This window comes from Mixophyes fleayi, chromosome 11, assembly GCF_038048845.1.
Source record: "Mixophyes fleayi isolate aMixFle1 chromosome 11, aMixFle1.hap1, whole genome shotgun sequence".
In the NCBI taxonomy this organism is placed as follows: domain Eukaryota; kingdom Metazoa; phylum Chordata; class Amphibia; order Anura; family Limnodynastidae; genus Mixophyes; species Mixophyes fleayi.
Window position 1 is genome coordinate 75,830,882 of NC_134412.1, and position 18,299 is coordinate 75,849,180.

Below are 18,299 nucleotides of genomic sequence, written 5' to 3' on the forward strand. Positions count from 1 at the left end.
CAGTGTTTTTGGAAAATAGTCTGTAAATGTCGCCATTCTGCGCAAAATGTACCAACCATACGAATCTTTGAGGTTTCTTTCTCTTTTTTCAAATTATTTTTAGGATAGATAAGTGATTCTCTATCTCTTTGAGAAACAATTTTTGTGGCTTTTTTAAGGCTCTTGTTGCTATAACCCCTATTTTTAAGCCTTATTGTAAGTTCATTTGCTCTTTTTTCAAACGTGGGATTATCCGAACAATTTCTTTTAATTCTCAGGAGTTCCCCCTTAGGGATACCCCGGATAACCGGTGGAAAGTGAGCACTGGTATGATGTAGAATAGTATTAGTGGCAGTCTCCTTTCTATAAATATCACTCCTAAGTAATCCCTCATCCGTCTTATAAATAAATAAATAAGACGGATGAGGGATTACTTAGGAGTTATATTTATAGTAAGGAGACTGCCACTAATACTATTCTACATCATACCAGTGCTCACTTTCCACCGGTTATCCGGGGTATCCCTAAGGGGGAACTCCTGAGAATTAAAAGAAATTGTTCGGATAATCCCACGTTTGAAAAAAGAGCAAATGAACTTACAATAAGGCTTAAAAATAGGGGTTATAGCAACAAGAGCCTTAAAAAAGCCACAAAAATTGTTTCTCAAAGAGATAGAGAATCACTTATCTATCCTAAAAATAATTTGAAAAAAGAGAAAGAAACCTCAAAGATTCGTATGGTTGGTACATTTTGCGCAGAATGGCGACATTTACAGACTATTTTCCAAAAACACTGGCATATCTTGCTTTCTGATAAAGATCTGGGAACAGAATTAGACACACATATCTCCTTTAGTTGGAGAAGAACCAGTAGTTTGAAAGATAAACTAGTCCATAGTCATTTACAAAAAAATCAAATAACAAACAAGAAACCGAAGGGATTTTTTAAATGTGGCACTTGCAACTATTGCCAATACATGATACAGACTAAGTATTATACAGATAAATTTGGAAAAGTGTGGCATATAGATAATTTTCTTAATTGTAAATCTATGGGCATTATTTATTGCCTTTCTTGTCCATGTTCTAAACTGTACATTGGAATGACAACTCGACCTTTCAAAAAAAGATTATCAGAGCATATCTGCAATATCAAAAATGGCCTCAGAGATCAAAAAATTTTTAAACCCATTACCACAGTGGCAAAACATTTTTTGACTCACCATGCGAGTAATCCAAAATTTCTAAAAGCCTTTGCGATGGAAAGTGTCCAACTTGGGATTCGAGGTGGTGATATTCAAAAAGAACTTTATAAAAGAGAGACGAGAAAAATCTTTCTCATGGGGACCATGATTCCCAATGGTCTCAATGACTATAATAGTTTTACCTCTTTTCTTTAGAAATATATCTAATTCTAGTACTAAGGTCCTGTATAATACCATCTACTACTACAAAACATTCCCACTCCTTTTCTGATTTGGAGATATCAAAATTCTATACCAATATGGTCCTTTAAACATCGAGCATATCCTATGATAAATGTAAAATAATGTAAAATCTCTCATGTGTAAACTACATCTTGTGGTTGTTACTTATGGAACAGCCACCAAAAATCACACAAATAAGTATTACAATAAATTACAAATAATCTTATATAGAAATTTCCAATAGAAATAAAATAAAATTGAATGTTACTTATTTGGAAGTTGATTGATGACTCTATCCATTCATAATTCCACTTAACTAATTGATACTAATACATGGGACCTGCTGATTGAATGTACTGATAGGTACCTTATAAGGTACTGTCTTAAACCACGGCAACCATTAGGATATGACAGTGAATACTGTTATACCTATTTTGAATATCAGATCTGTATTTAAATAATTGAAATCTTTTTCTCTATAGAAGTTAAACATTAACAAATTTTAAAAGATAATTATGAACATTACATTATGGATGACGATTTATTATCCCTATGATTAGGAGTCGCTGAGACCAGTACACTTGTCTCTTGCAACTGCAGCGCATAATGGGATTAGTGCTTTTCGTATTTTATAAATCTCTGTATGACTCATTTTCACACATCAGAGATTATCAAACATTGTAACTCTCTAACATAAGTGAATTGCGAGATCTCATTCATTCTACTCGCTAACACCTATGTCAATCAATGCTTTAGAAATACGCTAATTGGCTTTAACGTGACATGTGATGTATTCATGGATACAAGTGTTGGATTGGTGCAGATCATCATGTGATTGGACACACTTACAAACCAGCAGTATATAAGAGCTGTCATTTGCCTCCCGTACTCAGCCTTGAGAAAGCAGCCGAGCGAAACGCGCGTTGGCGTTTCAGGGCTCCTACTTTCTTTTTCTGCCTCATGTCAATTTGGACCTATTATCTTCCTGATCGCTCCCCAGTTATCATAGGCAGGGAACTTATCACAAAATCCCGCGATCAGGGGGGGAATTACCGCTGACCTCATTTGTGGTGTTTTCCATAAGATAGTCTCTTATTATTACAACGGAGACACTTTGGTTAAATGCTTATTTTTTTTGCATCTAATACAGATGGCACTTTTTGAGGTCTGGCGCGCATATATATGGAATATCAATAGGCAGTACTAACAACAGTTTTTCATCTAGGTTTATTTTGACCATTCTGCCCTATGACTTATTGAAGTCTGTGCACATACAACTGTTGTTTTATATATGACAGTAGGAGCTCTTGCAACTTAGTTTGCATTTTTAAAGTGTATGTATCACTGTTTGTTATATGTTATTTTAAATATTTCGCTCTCTACCCCTATTTTTAATGTACATCAATAAAAGTTATATTTTATAAATATCCCCTCATTGGAGTGCCCCAATATACATTCTTTCTTTCTCTCTACTTCATTGGTACAATTTATATTATGTAGGGTGCACCCCCTGGTTGGTATATCGCTTTATGTACCCCAGGTTTGTTATACAACATTTATATATTTTTGAAGGAGACCAATCTATATTACATGCTATCTGGTGCGGTGGTATACCTCTTTTGTTTTCAATTTGCTTTAGGATGTAATTATTTTCATCCTTCTCATTATCACCAGCACAGATATAATTAACTATAGGGTATTTTACCCAGTAACTTGAATATAATCTCCTATACTCTCTCTTTTCTTAGGGGTAGATTAAACAACATGTCCACTTTTAGTATTTGTAATGATTTAGATATCAGACGACAAAAAATGTTAAATAACGAGGATTTTAACTTCCTAACTGATATAGTGGGACCAGATTTAGAATCAAAAAACTGGTCAGAATATCTAAATGATCTCAAACTAACAATGTCAAAACAGATTAAAACACACTGGAATAAAACCATGTTTGAAAATTATACTCGCCAATGCATGATACCACGAGGTCTGAGACCAAAAATACACCCTGCTTTTGACCTTGCTTCTGATGATCTAACTAAAGAATGGGAATCAGCTCTAACCAACTGTGCAGAGAAACTAATAAACATCTTAGTTAGACACGATACCATCATGTTAGAACGCTATAATAATGAGATCTCTTCTTTGGGTGAAAAATTAAAAGAATTTGATGACCTTGATAACTTTCAAAAAGCCTATGAAAAAATGAAATGTGATCTTGACAATCTGGAAAAACAAATTATCTTTAAAAAGAAAAATAAATTTATTCGTGATCAAAAAGACTATGCCTCTAAACAAGTCTTCAAAAGGGGTGGATGGAAAACACGGAGACCTAATACATCCATCTCGGCCAGTGAATCAGATTCCATAGAGGTCGATAATTCTTCAAATTCAATATCCAGTAGAGACTCCTCTTACCAAGATTTTTTAGGGAAAGAGGCTATGCCTATGGGCAAAGGAATTATAAATACAAGAAAATACGGAGGGGGAGCAAAAAATTGGCGAAACAGAACAAATATGCAGGAAAACGTGGTGTATCGCCGCAGTCAAAGGAAACACAAGACCTAGATGCCAATTTTCGAATTATTAATCTATCGGATAGGATACTTCAACCAAAACACATAAACCTTTTGAGTAAAGGCCTATCTTTTTCACCTACTAAAAACATGGATCCCTTTGAATGGGAAAAAGATCTGAACCTATTTGTTAGAAAATTACTCCTCAAGAAATTTTATAAATCTAAAAAACAAGAAAAAGTGGACATTAACATTGTATGTACGGGTTCTCAACAATCTACATCATTGACAAATGACAGCATAAATTTGCCTTTATCTGGCATTGACATTAATACTGCTGAAGATCAGCAGGCTCTTACAATTTTGGAGGATCTCCAAGATAATACCTTACAAATAGGTCCTCCCAATATGGAACTCAATAAAATTATGAAACCAACATTTAAAAAGAAATCGTCGTTTTTTCCAGACATCACGATATGCCCCCAAATAAAAGTTTATTCTGATTTAGTCTCTAGAGATCTTGATCTCTTTTTTCGAAAAAATCATAAACAGGGCTACAAAAAGAATTTAAGTCCCTGTGAGACTGAAGCACTAAAGGAAATAGATAGTTGGCAGGATATTATCATCAAACCATCGGATAAGGGTGGCAATATCGTTCTATGGCCCAGAGATAAATATATGAGTGAGATTGAGCGTCAACTCAATAACAAACAGTGCTATCAGCGGCTAATTTTCAATCCCACCTCTAATTTTTTAGGTACATATCTTGGCATTATCAAATCTGCACTACAAAATGGTATAATTACACAAATGGAATTTGATTTTTTGGAAATCAAAAATCCTAAGATACCAACGATTTATATTTTACCCAAAGTACATAAAAATGAAACAAATCCTCCGGGGAGGCCCATCATCTCCGGAATTGGAAGTTTATTGGAAAATGCCAGCAAATTTGTAGATTTCTACATGCGGCCTTATGTAGTAAGTCTACCGTCATACATTAGGGATACCCTGGATGTCCTTACTAAAATACAGGACATAGTAGTGGGTCCCAATGTTAAATTAGCATCATATGACGTAGAGTCGCTTTATACCAATATTGGGCATGAACAAGGCCTTAAGGCTGTCCGCTACTTCCTAAATATGGACCTCAATCATGACAAAAATGATTTTGTAATAACACTCCTCCAATTTATTCTAAATAAAAATTACTTTGTGTACAATGAAGGCTTTTACTTACAGATCAGAGGGACGGCGATGGGGACAGTTTGTGCACCATCGTATGCAAATCTGTTCCTAGGCTGGTGGGAGAAAGAATACGTCTTTACGGAAAAAAACGAAGAATTCACCAATCATGTAATCATGTGGCTGAGATATATTGACGATGTCCTCATCCTATGGGATGGGGATACTGATCACTTTGATATCTTCACAACCATCCTCAACAATAATGATCTTAATTTAAAACTAACATCAGAAATTAACATAGATAAGATCAACTTTCTAGATCTAACAATTTATAAGACGGATGAGGGATTACTTAGGAGTGATATTTATAGAAAGGAGACTGCCACTAATACTATTCTACATCATACCAGTGCTCACTTTCCACCGGTTATCCGGGGTATCCCTAAGGGGGAACTCCTGAGAATTAAAAGAAATTGTTCGGATAATCCCACGTTTGAAAAAAGAGCAAATGAACTTACAATAAGGCTTAAAAATAGGGGTTATAGCAACAAGAGCCTTAAAAAAGCCACAAAAATTGTTTCTCAAAGAGATAGAGAATCACTTATCTATCCTAAAAATAATTTGAAAAAAGAGAAAGAAACCTCAAAGATTCGTATGGTTGGTACATTTTGCGCAGAATGGCGACATTTACAGACTATTTTCCAAAAACACTGGCATATCTTGCTTTCTGATAAAGATCTGGGAACAGAATTAGACAAACATATCTCCTTTAGTTGGAGAAGAACCAGTAGTTTGAAAGATAAACTAGTCCATAGTCATTTACAAAAAAATCAAATAACAAACAAGAAACCGAAGGGATTTTTTAAATGTGGCACTTGCAACTATTGCCAATACATGATACAGACTAAGTATTATACAGATAAATTTGGAAAAGTGTGGCATATAGATAATTTTCTTAATTGTAAATCTATGGGCATTATTTATTGCCTTTCTTGTCCATGTTCTAAACTGTACATTGGAATGACAACTCGACCTTTCAAAAAAAGATTATCAGAGCATATCTGCAATATCAAAAATGGCCTCAGAGATCAAAAAAATTTTAAACCCATTACCACAGTGGCAAAACATTTTTTGACTCACCATGCGAGTAATCCAAAATTTCTAAAAGCCTTTGCGATGGAAAGTGTCCAACTTGGGATTCGAGGTGGTGATATTCAAAAAGAACTTTATAAAAGAGAGACGAGAAAAATCTTTCTCATGGGGACCATGATTCCCAATGGTCTCAATGACTATAATAGTTTTACCTCTTTTCTTTAGAAATATATCTAATTCTAGTACTAAGGTCCTGTATAATACCATCTACTACTACAAAACATTCCCACTCCTTTTCTGATTTGGAGATATCAAAATTCTATACCAATATGGTCCTTTAAACATCGAGCATATCCTATGATAAATGTAAAATAATGTAAAATCTCTCATGTGTAAACTACATCTTGTGGTTGTTACTTATGGAACAGCCACCAAAAATCACACAAATAAGTATTACAATAAATTACAAATAATCTTATATAGAAATTTCCAATAGAAATAAAATAAAATTGAATGTTACTTATTTGGAAGTTGATTGATGACTCTATCCATTCATAATTCCACTTAACTAATTGATACTAATACATGGGACCTGCTGATTGAATGTACTGATAGGTACCTTATAAGGTACTGTCTTAAACCACGGCAACCATTAGGATATGACAGTGAATACTGTTATACCTATTTTGAATATCAGATCTGTATTTAAATAATTGAAATCTTTTTCTCTATAGAAGTTAAACATTAACAAATTTTAAAAGATAATTATGAACATTACATTATGGATGACGATTTATTATCCCTATGATTAGGAGTCGCTGAGACCAGTACACTTGTCTCTTGCAACTGCAGCGCATAATGGGATTAGTGCTTTTCGTATTTTATAAATCTCTGTATGACTCATTTTCACACATCAGAGATTATCAAACATTGTAACTCTCTAACATAAGTGAATTGCGAGATCTCATTCATTCTACTCGCTAACACCTATGTCAATCAATGCTTTAGAAATACGCTAATTGGCTTTAACGTGACATGTGATGTATTCATGGATACAAGTGTTGGATTGGTGCAGATCATCATGTGATTGGACACACTTACAAACCAGCAGTATATAAGAGCTGTCATTTGCCTCCCGTACTCAGCCTTGAGAAAGCAGCCGAGCGAAACGCGCGTTGGCGTTTCAGGGCTCCTACTTTCTTTTTCTGCCTCATGTCAATTTGGACCTATTATCTTCCTGATCGCTCCCCAGTTATCATAGGCAGGGAACTTATCACAAAATCCCGCGATCAGGGGGGGAATTACCGCTGACCTCATTTGTGGTGTTTTCCATAAGATAGTCTCTTATTATTACAACGGAGACACTTTGGTTAAATGCTTATTTTTTTGCATCTAATACAGATGGCACTTTTTGAGGTCTGGCGCGCATATATATGGAATATCAATAGGCAGTACTAACAACAGTTTTTCATCTAGGTTTATTTTGACCATTCTGCCCTATGACTTATTGAAGTCTGTGCACATACAACTGTTGTTTTATATATGACAGTAGGAGCTCTTGCAACTTAGTTTGCATTTTTAAAGTGTATGTATCACTGTTTGTTATATGTTATTTTAAATATTTCGCTCTCTACCCCTATTTTTAATGTACATCAATAAAAGTTATATTTTATAAATATCCCCTCATTGGAGTGCCCCAATATACATTCTTTCTTTCTCTCTACTTCATTGGTACAATTTATATTATGTAGGGTGCACCCCCTGGTTGGTATATCGCTTTATGTACCCCAGGTTTGTTATACAACATTTATATATTTTTGAAGGAGACCAATCTATATTACATGCTATCTGGTGCGGTGGTATACCTCTTTTGTTTTCAATTTGCTTTAGGATGTAATTATTTTCATCCTTCTCATTATCACCAGCACAGATATAATTAACTATAGGGTATTTTACCCAGTAACTTGAATATAATCTCCTATACTCTCTCTTTTCTTAGGGGTAGATTAAACAACATGTCCACTTTTAGTATTTGTAATGATTTAGATATCAGACGACAAAAAATGTTAAATAACGAGGATTTTAACTTCCTAACTGATATAGTGGGACCAGATTTAGAATCAAAAAACTGGTCAGAATATCTAAATGATCTCAAACTAACAATGTCAAAACAGATTAAAACACACTGGAATAAAACCATGTTTGAAAATTATACTCGCCAATGCATGATACCACGAGGTCTGAGACCAAAAATACACCCTGCTTTTGACCTTGCTTCTGATGATCTAACTAAAGAATGGGAATCAGCTCTAACCAACTGTGCAGAGAAACTAATAAACATCTTAGTTAGACACGATACCATCATGTTAGAACGCTATAATAATGAGATCTCTTCTTTGGGTGAAAAATTAAAAGAATTTGATGACCTTGATAACTTTCAAAAAGCCTATGAAAAAATGAAATGTGATCTTGACAATCTGGAAAAACAAATTATCTTTAAAAAGAAAAATAAATTTATTCCTGATCAAAAAGACTATGCCTCTAAACAAGTCTTCAAAAGGGGTGGATGGAAAACACGGAGACCTAATACATCCATCTCGGCCAGTGAATCAGATTCCATAGAGGTCGATAATTCTTCAAATTCAATATCCAGTAGAGACTCCTCTTACCAAGATTTTTTAGGGAAAGAGGCTATGCCTATGGGCAAAGGAATTATAAATACAAGAAAATACGGAGGGGGAGCAAAAAATTGGCGAAACAGAACAAATATGCAGGAAAACGTGGTGTATCGCCGCAGTCAAAGGAAACACAAGACCTAGATGCCAATTTTCGAATTATTAATCTATCGGATAGGATACTTCAACCAAAACACATAAACCTTTTGAGTAAAGGCCTATCTTTTTCACCTACTAAAAACATGGATCCCTTTGAATGGGAAAAAGATCTGAACCTATTTGTTAGAAAATTACTCCTCAAGAAATTTTATAAATCTAAAAAACAAGAAAAAGTGGACATTAACATTGTATGTACGGGTTCTCAACAATCTACATCATTGACAAATGACAGCATAAATTTGCCTTTATCTGGCATTGACATTAATACTGCTGAAGATCAGCAGGCTCTTACAATTTTGGAGGATCTCCAAGATAATACCTTACAAATAGGTCCTCCCAATATGGAACTCAATAAAATTATGAAACCAACATTTAAAAAGAAATCGTCGTTTTTTCCAGACATCACGATATGCCCCCAAATAAAAGTTTATTCTGATTTAGTCTCTAGAGATCTTGATCTCTTTTTTCGAAAAAATCATAAACAGGGCTACAAAAAGAATTTAAGTCCCTGTGAGACTGAAGCACTAAAGGAAATAGATAGTTGGCAGGATATTATCATCAAACCATCGGATAAGGGTGGCAATATCGTTCTATGGCCCAGAGATAAATATATGAGTGAGATTGAGCGTCAACTCAATAACAAACAGTGCTATCAGCGGCTAATTTTCAATCCCACCTCTAATTTTTTAGGTACATATCTTGGCATTATCAAATCTGCACTACAAAATGGTATAATTACACAAATGGAATTTGATTTTTTGGAAATCAAAAATCCTAAGATACCAACGATTTATATTTTACCCAAAGTACATAAAAATGAAACAAATCCTCCGGGGAGGCCCATCATCTCCGGAATTGGAAGTTTATCGGAAAATGCCAGCAAATTTGTAGATTTCTACATGCGGCCTTATGTAGTAAGTCTACCGTCATACATTAGGGATACCCTGGATGTCCTTACTAAAATACAGGACATAGTAGTGGGTCCCAATGTTAAATTAGCATCATATGACGTAGAGTCGCTTTATACCAATATTGGGCATGAACAAGGCCTTAAGGCTGTCCGCTACTTCCTAAATATGGACCTCAATCATGACAAAAATGATTTTGTAATAACACTCCTCCAATTTATTCTAAATAAAAATTACTTTGTGTACAATGAAGGCTTTTACTTACAGATCAGAGGGACGGCGATGGGGACAGTTTGTGCACCATCGTATGCAAATCTGTTCCTAGGCTGGTGGGAGAAAGAATACGTCTTTACGGAAAAAAACGAAGAATTCACCAATCATGTAATCATGTGGCTGAGATATATTGACGATGTCCTCATCCTATGGGATGGGGATACTGATCACTTTGATATCTTCACAACCATCCTCAACAATAATGATCTTAATTTAAAACTAACATCAGAAATTAACATAGATAAGATCAACTTTCTAGATCTAACAATTTATAAGACGGATGAGGGATTACTTAGGAGTGATATTTATAGAAAGGAGACTGCCACTAATACTATTCTACATCATACCAGTGCTCACTTTCCACCGGTTATCCGGGGTATCCCTAAGGGGGAACTCCTGAGAATTAAAAGAAATTGTTCGGATAATCCCACGTTTGAAAAAAGAGCAAATGAACTTACAATAAGGCTTAAAAATAGGGGTTATAGCAACAAGAGCCTTAAAAAAGCCACAAAAATTGTTTCTCAAAGAGATAGAGAATCACTTATCTATCCTAAAAATAATTTGAAAAAAGAGAAAGAAACCTCAAAGATTCGTATGGTTGGTACATTTTGCGCAGAATGGCGACATTTACAGACTATTTTCCAAAAACACTGGCATATCTTGCTTTCTGATAAAGATCTGGGAACAGAATTAGACAAACATATCTCCTTTAGTTGGAGAAGAACCAGTAGTTTGAAAGATAAACTAGTCCATAGTCATTTACAAAAAAATCAAATAACAAACAAGAAACCGAAGGGATTTTTTAAATGTGGCACTTGCAACTATTGCCAATACATGATACAGACTAAGTATTATACAGATAAATTTGGAAAAGTGTGGCATATAGATAATTTTCTTAATTGTAAATCTATGGGCATTATTTATTGCCTTTCTTGTCCATGTTCTAAACTGTACATTGGAATGACAACTCGACCTTTCAAAAAAAGATTATCAGAGCATATCTGCAATATCAAAAATGGCCTCAGAGATCAAAAAAATTTTAAACCCATTACCACAGTGGCAAAACATTTTTTGACTCACCATGCGAGTAATCCAAAATTTCTAAAAGCCTTTGCGATGGAAAGTGTCCAACTTGGGATTCGAGGTGGTGATATTCAAAAAGAACTTTATAAAAGAGAGACGAGAAAAATCTTTCTCATGGGGACCATGATTCCCAATGGTCTCAATGACTATAATAGTTTTACCTCTTTTCTTTAGAAATATATCTAATTCTAGTACTAAGGTCCTGTATAATACCATCTACTACTACAAAACATTCCCACTCCTTTTCTGATTTGGAGATATCAAAATTCTATACCAATATGGTCCTTTAAACATCGAGCATATCCTATGATAAATGTAAAATAATGTAAAATCTCTCATGTGTAAACTACATCTTGTGGTTGTTACTTATGGAACAGCCACCAAAAATCACACAAATAAGTATTACAATAAATTACAAATAATCTTATATAGAAATTTCCAATAGAAATAAAATAAAATTGAATGTTACTTATTTGGAAGTTGATTGATGACTCTATCCATTCATAATTCCACTTAACTAATTGATACTAATACATGGGACCTGCTGATTGAATGTACTGATAGGTACCTTATAAGGTACTGTCTTAAACCACGGCAACCATTAGGATATGACAGTGAATACTGTTATACCTATTTTGAATATCAGATCTGTATTTAAATAATTGAAATCTTTTTCTCTATAGAAGTTAAACATTAACAAATTTTAAAAGATAATTATGAACATTACATTATGGATGACGATTTATTATCCCTATGATTAGGAGTCGCTGAGACCAGTACACTTGTCTCTTGCAACTGCAGCGCATAATGGGATTAGTGCTTTTCGTATTTTATAAATCTCTGTATGACTCATTTTCACACATCAGAGATTATCAAACATTGTAACTCTCTAACATAAGTGAATTGCGAGATCTCATTCATTCTACTCGCTAACACCTATGTCAATCAATGCTTTAGAAATACGCTAATTGGCTTTAACGTGACATGTGATGTATTCATGGATACAAGTGTTGGATTGGTGCAGATCATCATGTGATTGGACACACTTACAAACCAGCAGTATATAAGAGCTGTCATTTGCCTCCCGTACTCAGCCTTGAGAAAGCAGCCGAGCGAAACGCGCGTTGGCGTTTCAGGGCTCCTACTTTCTTTTTCTGCCTCATGTCAATTTGGACCTATTATCTTCCTGATCGCTCCCCAGTTATCATAGGCAGGGAACTTATCACAAAATCCCGCGATCAGGGGGGGAATTACCGCTGACCTCATTTGTGGTGTTTTCCATAAGATAGTCTCTTATTATTACAACGGAGACACTTTGGTTAAATGCTTATTTTTTTTGCATCTAATACAGATGGCACTTTTTGAGGTCTGGCGCGCATATATATGGAATATCAATAGGCAGTACTAACAACAGTTTTTCATCTAGGTTTATTTTGACCATTCTGCCCTATGACTTATTGAAGTCTGTGCACATACAACTGTTGTTTTATATATGACAGTAGGAGCTCTTGCAACTTAGTTTGCATTTTTAAAGTGTATGTATCACTGTTTGTTATATGTTATTTTAAATATTTCGCTCTCTACCCCTATTTTTAATGTACATCAATAAAAGTTATATTTTATAAATATCCCCTCATTGGAGTGCCCCAATATACATTCTTTCTTTCTCTCTACTTCATTGGTACAATTTATATTATGTAGGGTGCACCCCCTGGTTGGTATATCGCTTTATGTACCCCAGGTTTGTTATACAACATTTATATATTTTTGAAGGAGACCAATCTATATTACATGCTATCTGGTGCGGTGGTATACCTCTTTTGTTTTGAATAAATGTTAGTAGGATATATGTATCTTGTTCTTTGTTCTGTTTAATTGAGACCTAGGGCTAGATTTACTAAGCTGCGGGTTTGAAAAAGTGGAGATGTTGCCTATAGCAACCAATCAGATTCTAGTTATCATTTTGTAGAATGTACTAAATAAATGACAGAGAGAATCTGATTGGTTGCTATAGGCAACAGCTCCACTTTTTCAAACCCGACGTTTAGTAAATCTAGCCCCAATTGTTTTGTATTTTTGTGGAAATAATCCAACTGATTAGTGTACCATTGTTCTGACCTGTAAACGTGTATCAGTAGCGTTATCGTGTTATTACCTGATTTGAAGTTCATCACTTCTTTTTTGAATTTGTAGTTCGTAATAGTGAACTGAGGTAGCTCCAGTTTATCCAGTCCGTGGATCTGCTCCTGGTTTTCCGACCAGTTGTAGAGGATGTCTTCTGCTGAGTAGCCATCTAAATATTGTATGACATTAGCATATTACACATCCCCAACACCCTAGTGTCATAATAAAAACTATGTAATTTTTATGTCTCTTTAATGGGCAAGTATATTGGTAAAAAATTACTTTTTGACAACTATAGCAGTGAAATTGAACATAACTGAAAGACGACTATTAGGACACCCTACCTTAAAGACTGCTTAATACAAGGTGGGTCACTTTGACAAATAAAAACCAGAGTCCTGAAATTAACTTGCTTTCTTTGTGGGCAGCAAAGTAGTGGGAACCAACTTTTGTCTCCAACACAACGTGGAACCTTTTTGTAAGCTAAGCCCAATATACAGTATATTTGAATGGATTGATTGAAAACTAGAGCATGATGTGATATCGCATCACCCCACTAATGTCACTGCTTCTTAGTGGAGTGTCCAGAATATTGGTTCTGTGCCTCCACTTTGCACAGAAGTACACAACAGGTGTGTTTCAGAAAAACAATGGACTAAGGACAAGAACTATAATGTGCAGTAATAAGTATTAAGTGTGACAATGATTGGTTTTCTCTTTGTAGAAAATATATTGTTTGATTTGCAATAAAAGTTCCCTGTGCCATCGTGCTTCACACACATCTAGTGTTAAGGTGGTTTAATATGGTAAAGTGATATTCATCCTATCCATTCACTGGTGAAATCATAAGCGTGAGTCATAAGTCATGTGAATGATATCACCAGTCGCTAGTGAACCGCTGGCTGCATTGTCAAGAAACAAGTCCGCCAAAGCATTTATGTAAGCACAATAGGCACTCTATTTTCATATGTTTAGACCCTTTTACTTAATAAAATACAACTATAAATGATTAGAATAGATAAACTAGGCTTTTTTAGCCAATAAAATCAATATTTCTATATATATATCCAGCCCGGAATACTGATGGTTACATGCTACAGGATTTTGTTTAGGCAGAGTTCCAAAACTTACAGCTCTCCAGGTCCAACATACACTCCTGCTCGTCCATCGGGTACTTTGTTAAGTCCATGTCACAAGATACAGTTGATGTTATTCTGCAAATGATGAAAGTCTAGTCTTTAGTAAAATGATGAAATTGAAATGTAAAAAGTGAATTTCTTGCGATCTTTCCATGTTTCTACTTACTTAGTGATAGATTTAGTAAAAATCGTATTCGGTGGCGGTTTTAAACTGCCACACGTCGCTGTGAGTTTAGTACTAAAACCGCCACATTTACTATAGGACGATTTGAGGCTGGGATGTTAAATTCCTGGCCGTGTGTGGCGCATTGAAAATAGCTAAACTGCCCAAAAAAATACTTGTTTTTTAACGCCTGCTTCTGATTGGCTAGATAGCTCAAACATGCTGTTTGAGCTATCTTGCCATTCGTAACATAAGAGGTGGCAAAATTGACTTATAAATTATGGCATAATCATTATTGATTCATTTATAATTAACTTACATACACAGCGGATTTTTTTTTTTAAGGGGGTAACATTATTTTATTATTATATTATGGGGTACTAAGTAGTGTGCACATCTACCAGATATAGGGCTCCATGCCTTTCTGTGTTCCTCAAAAGCTGTTGTTTGGTTAACAAGGAAACAACTAAAATATATACACTTTATATATTTATTGGTTCTGTGTTTTGAGAACAAAGTCAAAGGGCCCATTTTATTTACCTACTGCTGTATAAGATAACACCATCTGGCTGCAGCCGAATTAATTTGTTTTCCACTGTGACGTCATGAAACCAGGCAGATTTGGCGTTCACGATAAATGTATCTGGAAGCCAAAGTTTCTCAACAAATCTGCCGTCGAAGCCAAGAGTCTTGTTGGTGTGGTTGTACGAGAGCCTTTCATCTCTCCAGCTCTGACGCAGGAACACCGTCATTGTATATTCCTGAACAATAAAGTCATTGATTTCAGGTTTCATCCTATAGTAAATTTAATAACAGTCAGTTCTTACTTTGAGATCGGCTCAGAAGAAGGTGTATTCCTATGCAGGGCCACCAAGTGGAATTTTGGGTCCTGGCACAGCAACTTTTTGGGACCCCTTCCATAGCTGCAGAAAGGCAAGTGGCCACAATAGGCTGGTGGCTCCTCCCACAATACAGGCAGGCCAGGGGCCCTCTCGGCACCCTTGCTCCTATGCACATGCAGAATCACTTCTAAGAGCTACCAGTGGGCCTGATTCATTAAGGAACGCATACTGAACATAATGGGCCTCCGTTACTAAGGAAAGAAAAGCATAAAAAAAGAGTAACTTTGCACCTTGGCAAAACCATGTTCCATTGGAGGGGGGGGGTACATTTAAAATGTGGGGACTAATTTATATTTGGGATAGGGCATGTCCTAAATCAACTTTAAATTTCAGTGTAAAAATAAAACCATCAAGTATGTTTGCTACATGAAAAAGCACCCAGTATTTTTCTTATGGGCAAAATAATAATCTAACTTGTACCCCTTGCATTGTAACATTGTCTAGGATCAAATTTACTCCTTGCTCTCCTTAATGAATCAGGGCCTAGGTCAGTGATGGCTAACCTGTGAGCAGGTGTTGTGAAACTACAAGCCCCAGCATGCTTTGCCAGTAGATAACTAGCTGATAGCTGGCAAAGCATGCTGGGGCTTGTAGTTTCACAACACCTGGAGTGTCACAGTTTAGCCATCACTGGCCTAGGTGTTAGCTGGTGAATTAGGATTAGCAATATTGATATCTTGTTATTTAACTTTTGAGCATCTTGAAATGAAGATTGATTTCTCATACTTTTAGATAAACTGAATAACCTCCTTTATACTCTAAATATACAGTATATATCCACAAGCAAGACCAAGACAAATTATTATTATTATTATTATTATTATTATTATATTTTTTTTTAAAAGAAGCACATAAAGCAGGTCTAAGTATTTCCAAATTCAATAAGGAGCAGATGTGAAGATAGGTGTGCTGATAAATACGGGTCTAAGTCCGCTCTGCTCACTTTCCAATACATGTGTGGAATATAAACTCACAAAAGAACACGCAGAAAAGAAAACCCATAAACCTATTCAATTAATGTCACCTGCTAATAATACAGGCATTAATGATAAATCATTAAAAAAAACATGTTTTTTTTTTCCATGAATATACATTAATTAGGATGTTATAAATGCCTAATGTACATAAAATACATTTTTACAGATTTCAAACACATGTCCCAGCATGTATACTCAGCCGTCATAGAAACCTATTTTGTCTGTTTTTGTCTTCAGAGGTCCTCGCCGGGAGGGGGGCTGGGGATTCCTGATTTCCGGTGATACTACCTCTCCACCCAACTTGCTCAGTGTATTATATGGTGTTGTTTGACAACGTCTAGAGTCTGGTCTAAACTTGAAGCTGAGAGTTGAGACTGCTTTTGCTGTCTTCTCCCCTATGGCACCCAAGGGCTCGCCGCCCAAAACGCTCCCTATTCCACCCAGTCATCACACATTCACTATCCATCTGGAACTCCTATCAAAAATACAGCCTTTCACCTCATCCCACACCTGTGATACCGTTATTTAACTCCCCAAATTTTTCCCTGGGACTTATCCCTAATGCATTTCAGCCGTGGCACTCACGGAGAGTCAGATATCTTAATCATTTAACTTCTTCCATGATTTTTCCTCAATTTTCCGACATTCAATCTCGCTTTCACATCCCCTAAAAACAGTTCTACCAATTTCTATAGCTACGCCATCTCCATAATCCAGTCAAAGATCACCTTTCTTCCCGCCCAACTACTACCTTCGAATCTCTCTGTCTACATCAATCCTCTACAAAAGGTCTCATCTCTACATTGTATTATGAACTTACCCCCCCTACTTCAGGCTTTTGGGACTCCCATGAACTAGCCTGAGAACGTGACCTTGGTGAAACGCTATTAGATGAGGAATGGTCTGAGATCATGAGAATGCTGCCTCCAGTTCTATCTGCGTCAGAATTAAGGAGAACGTCTATAAGATGTTGTATCGCTGGTACTATGTGCCTTCGCCACTTCATAGAATCCTCCCAGACTCCTCTGATCGGTGTAGGCGGGGGTGCTCCCAAGAAGGCACATACCTCCATATTTGATGGACGTGCCCAAAACTGACACGTTTCTGGAGTGAGATCAAACATTCGATTCAATCAATTCTTCAGGTGGATGTGCCCCTGGAGCCAAAATGTTTTCTTCTTCCTCTGTGAACCTCCTTGGCGTCCCAACATCAGAACAAGTTAATTATACACATTCTCTCAGCAGCCACCTGCCAAATAGCAGCGGACTGGCTGCAGCAAACTAACCCTTCCCTCCAGACTATAATTAATAGAGTCTGGCAGACGCAGCGAATGGAATATATGACCAGAATCATCCGCAACTCATCAAGAGCTTTCACTAAGACATTGGACCCGTGGCTTTCATTTTTCAGGCTCGCTCACCATTCACGTAACTTAGCACTGCACCTATTCCCCCTCGTTTTTTTGTTTTCTTTTTTGCTAGCTTCCTGCATCTCCTAATTTGGATCTAGCCTCCTCTTTATCTCTACCCTTCCTTTCTTTCTTTCTGTCTCTTCTTTGTACTTTTCATTTCTCTTCCCTTTTACTCTATAAGAAAAAAATCTTGGTCATTCTTTTGTTTCATTTATAATCCTTTTGCTGATGTATAAAGCTTTACCCCTACACTGGTCGTAGACGCTGTTTCCTTATTTCTGTAA

At 35.9% G+C, this 18,299-nt stretch overlaps 1 protein-coding gene across 1 annotated transcript in view; it reads right to left on the bottom strand.

Moving 5' to 3' along the window:
• GABRD (gamma-aminobutyric acid type A receptor subunit delta) overlaps positions 1–18,299 on the bottom strand; it is a 58,298-nt gene that overhangs the window by 25,242 nt on the left and 14,757 nt on the right. Inside the window, exons 4-6 of the mRNA XM_075190818.1 lie at positions 15,266–15,486; positions 14,555–14,637; positions 13,455–13,592 (exon numbers count right to left, since the gene is read on the bottom strand). Coding sequence (XP_075046919.1) covers positions 13,455–13,592; positions 14,555–14,637; positions 15,266–15,486 — 442 coding nt within the window. The remainder of the gene's footprint in view (positions 1–13,454; positions 13,593–14,554; positions 14,638–15,265; positions 15,487–18,299) is intronic.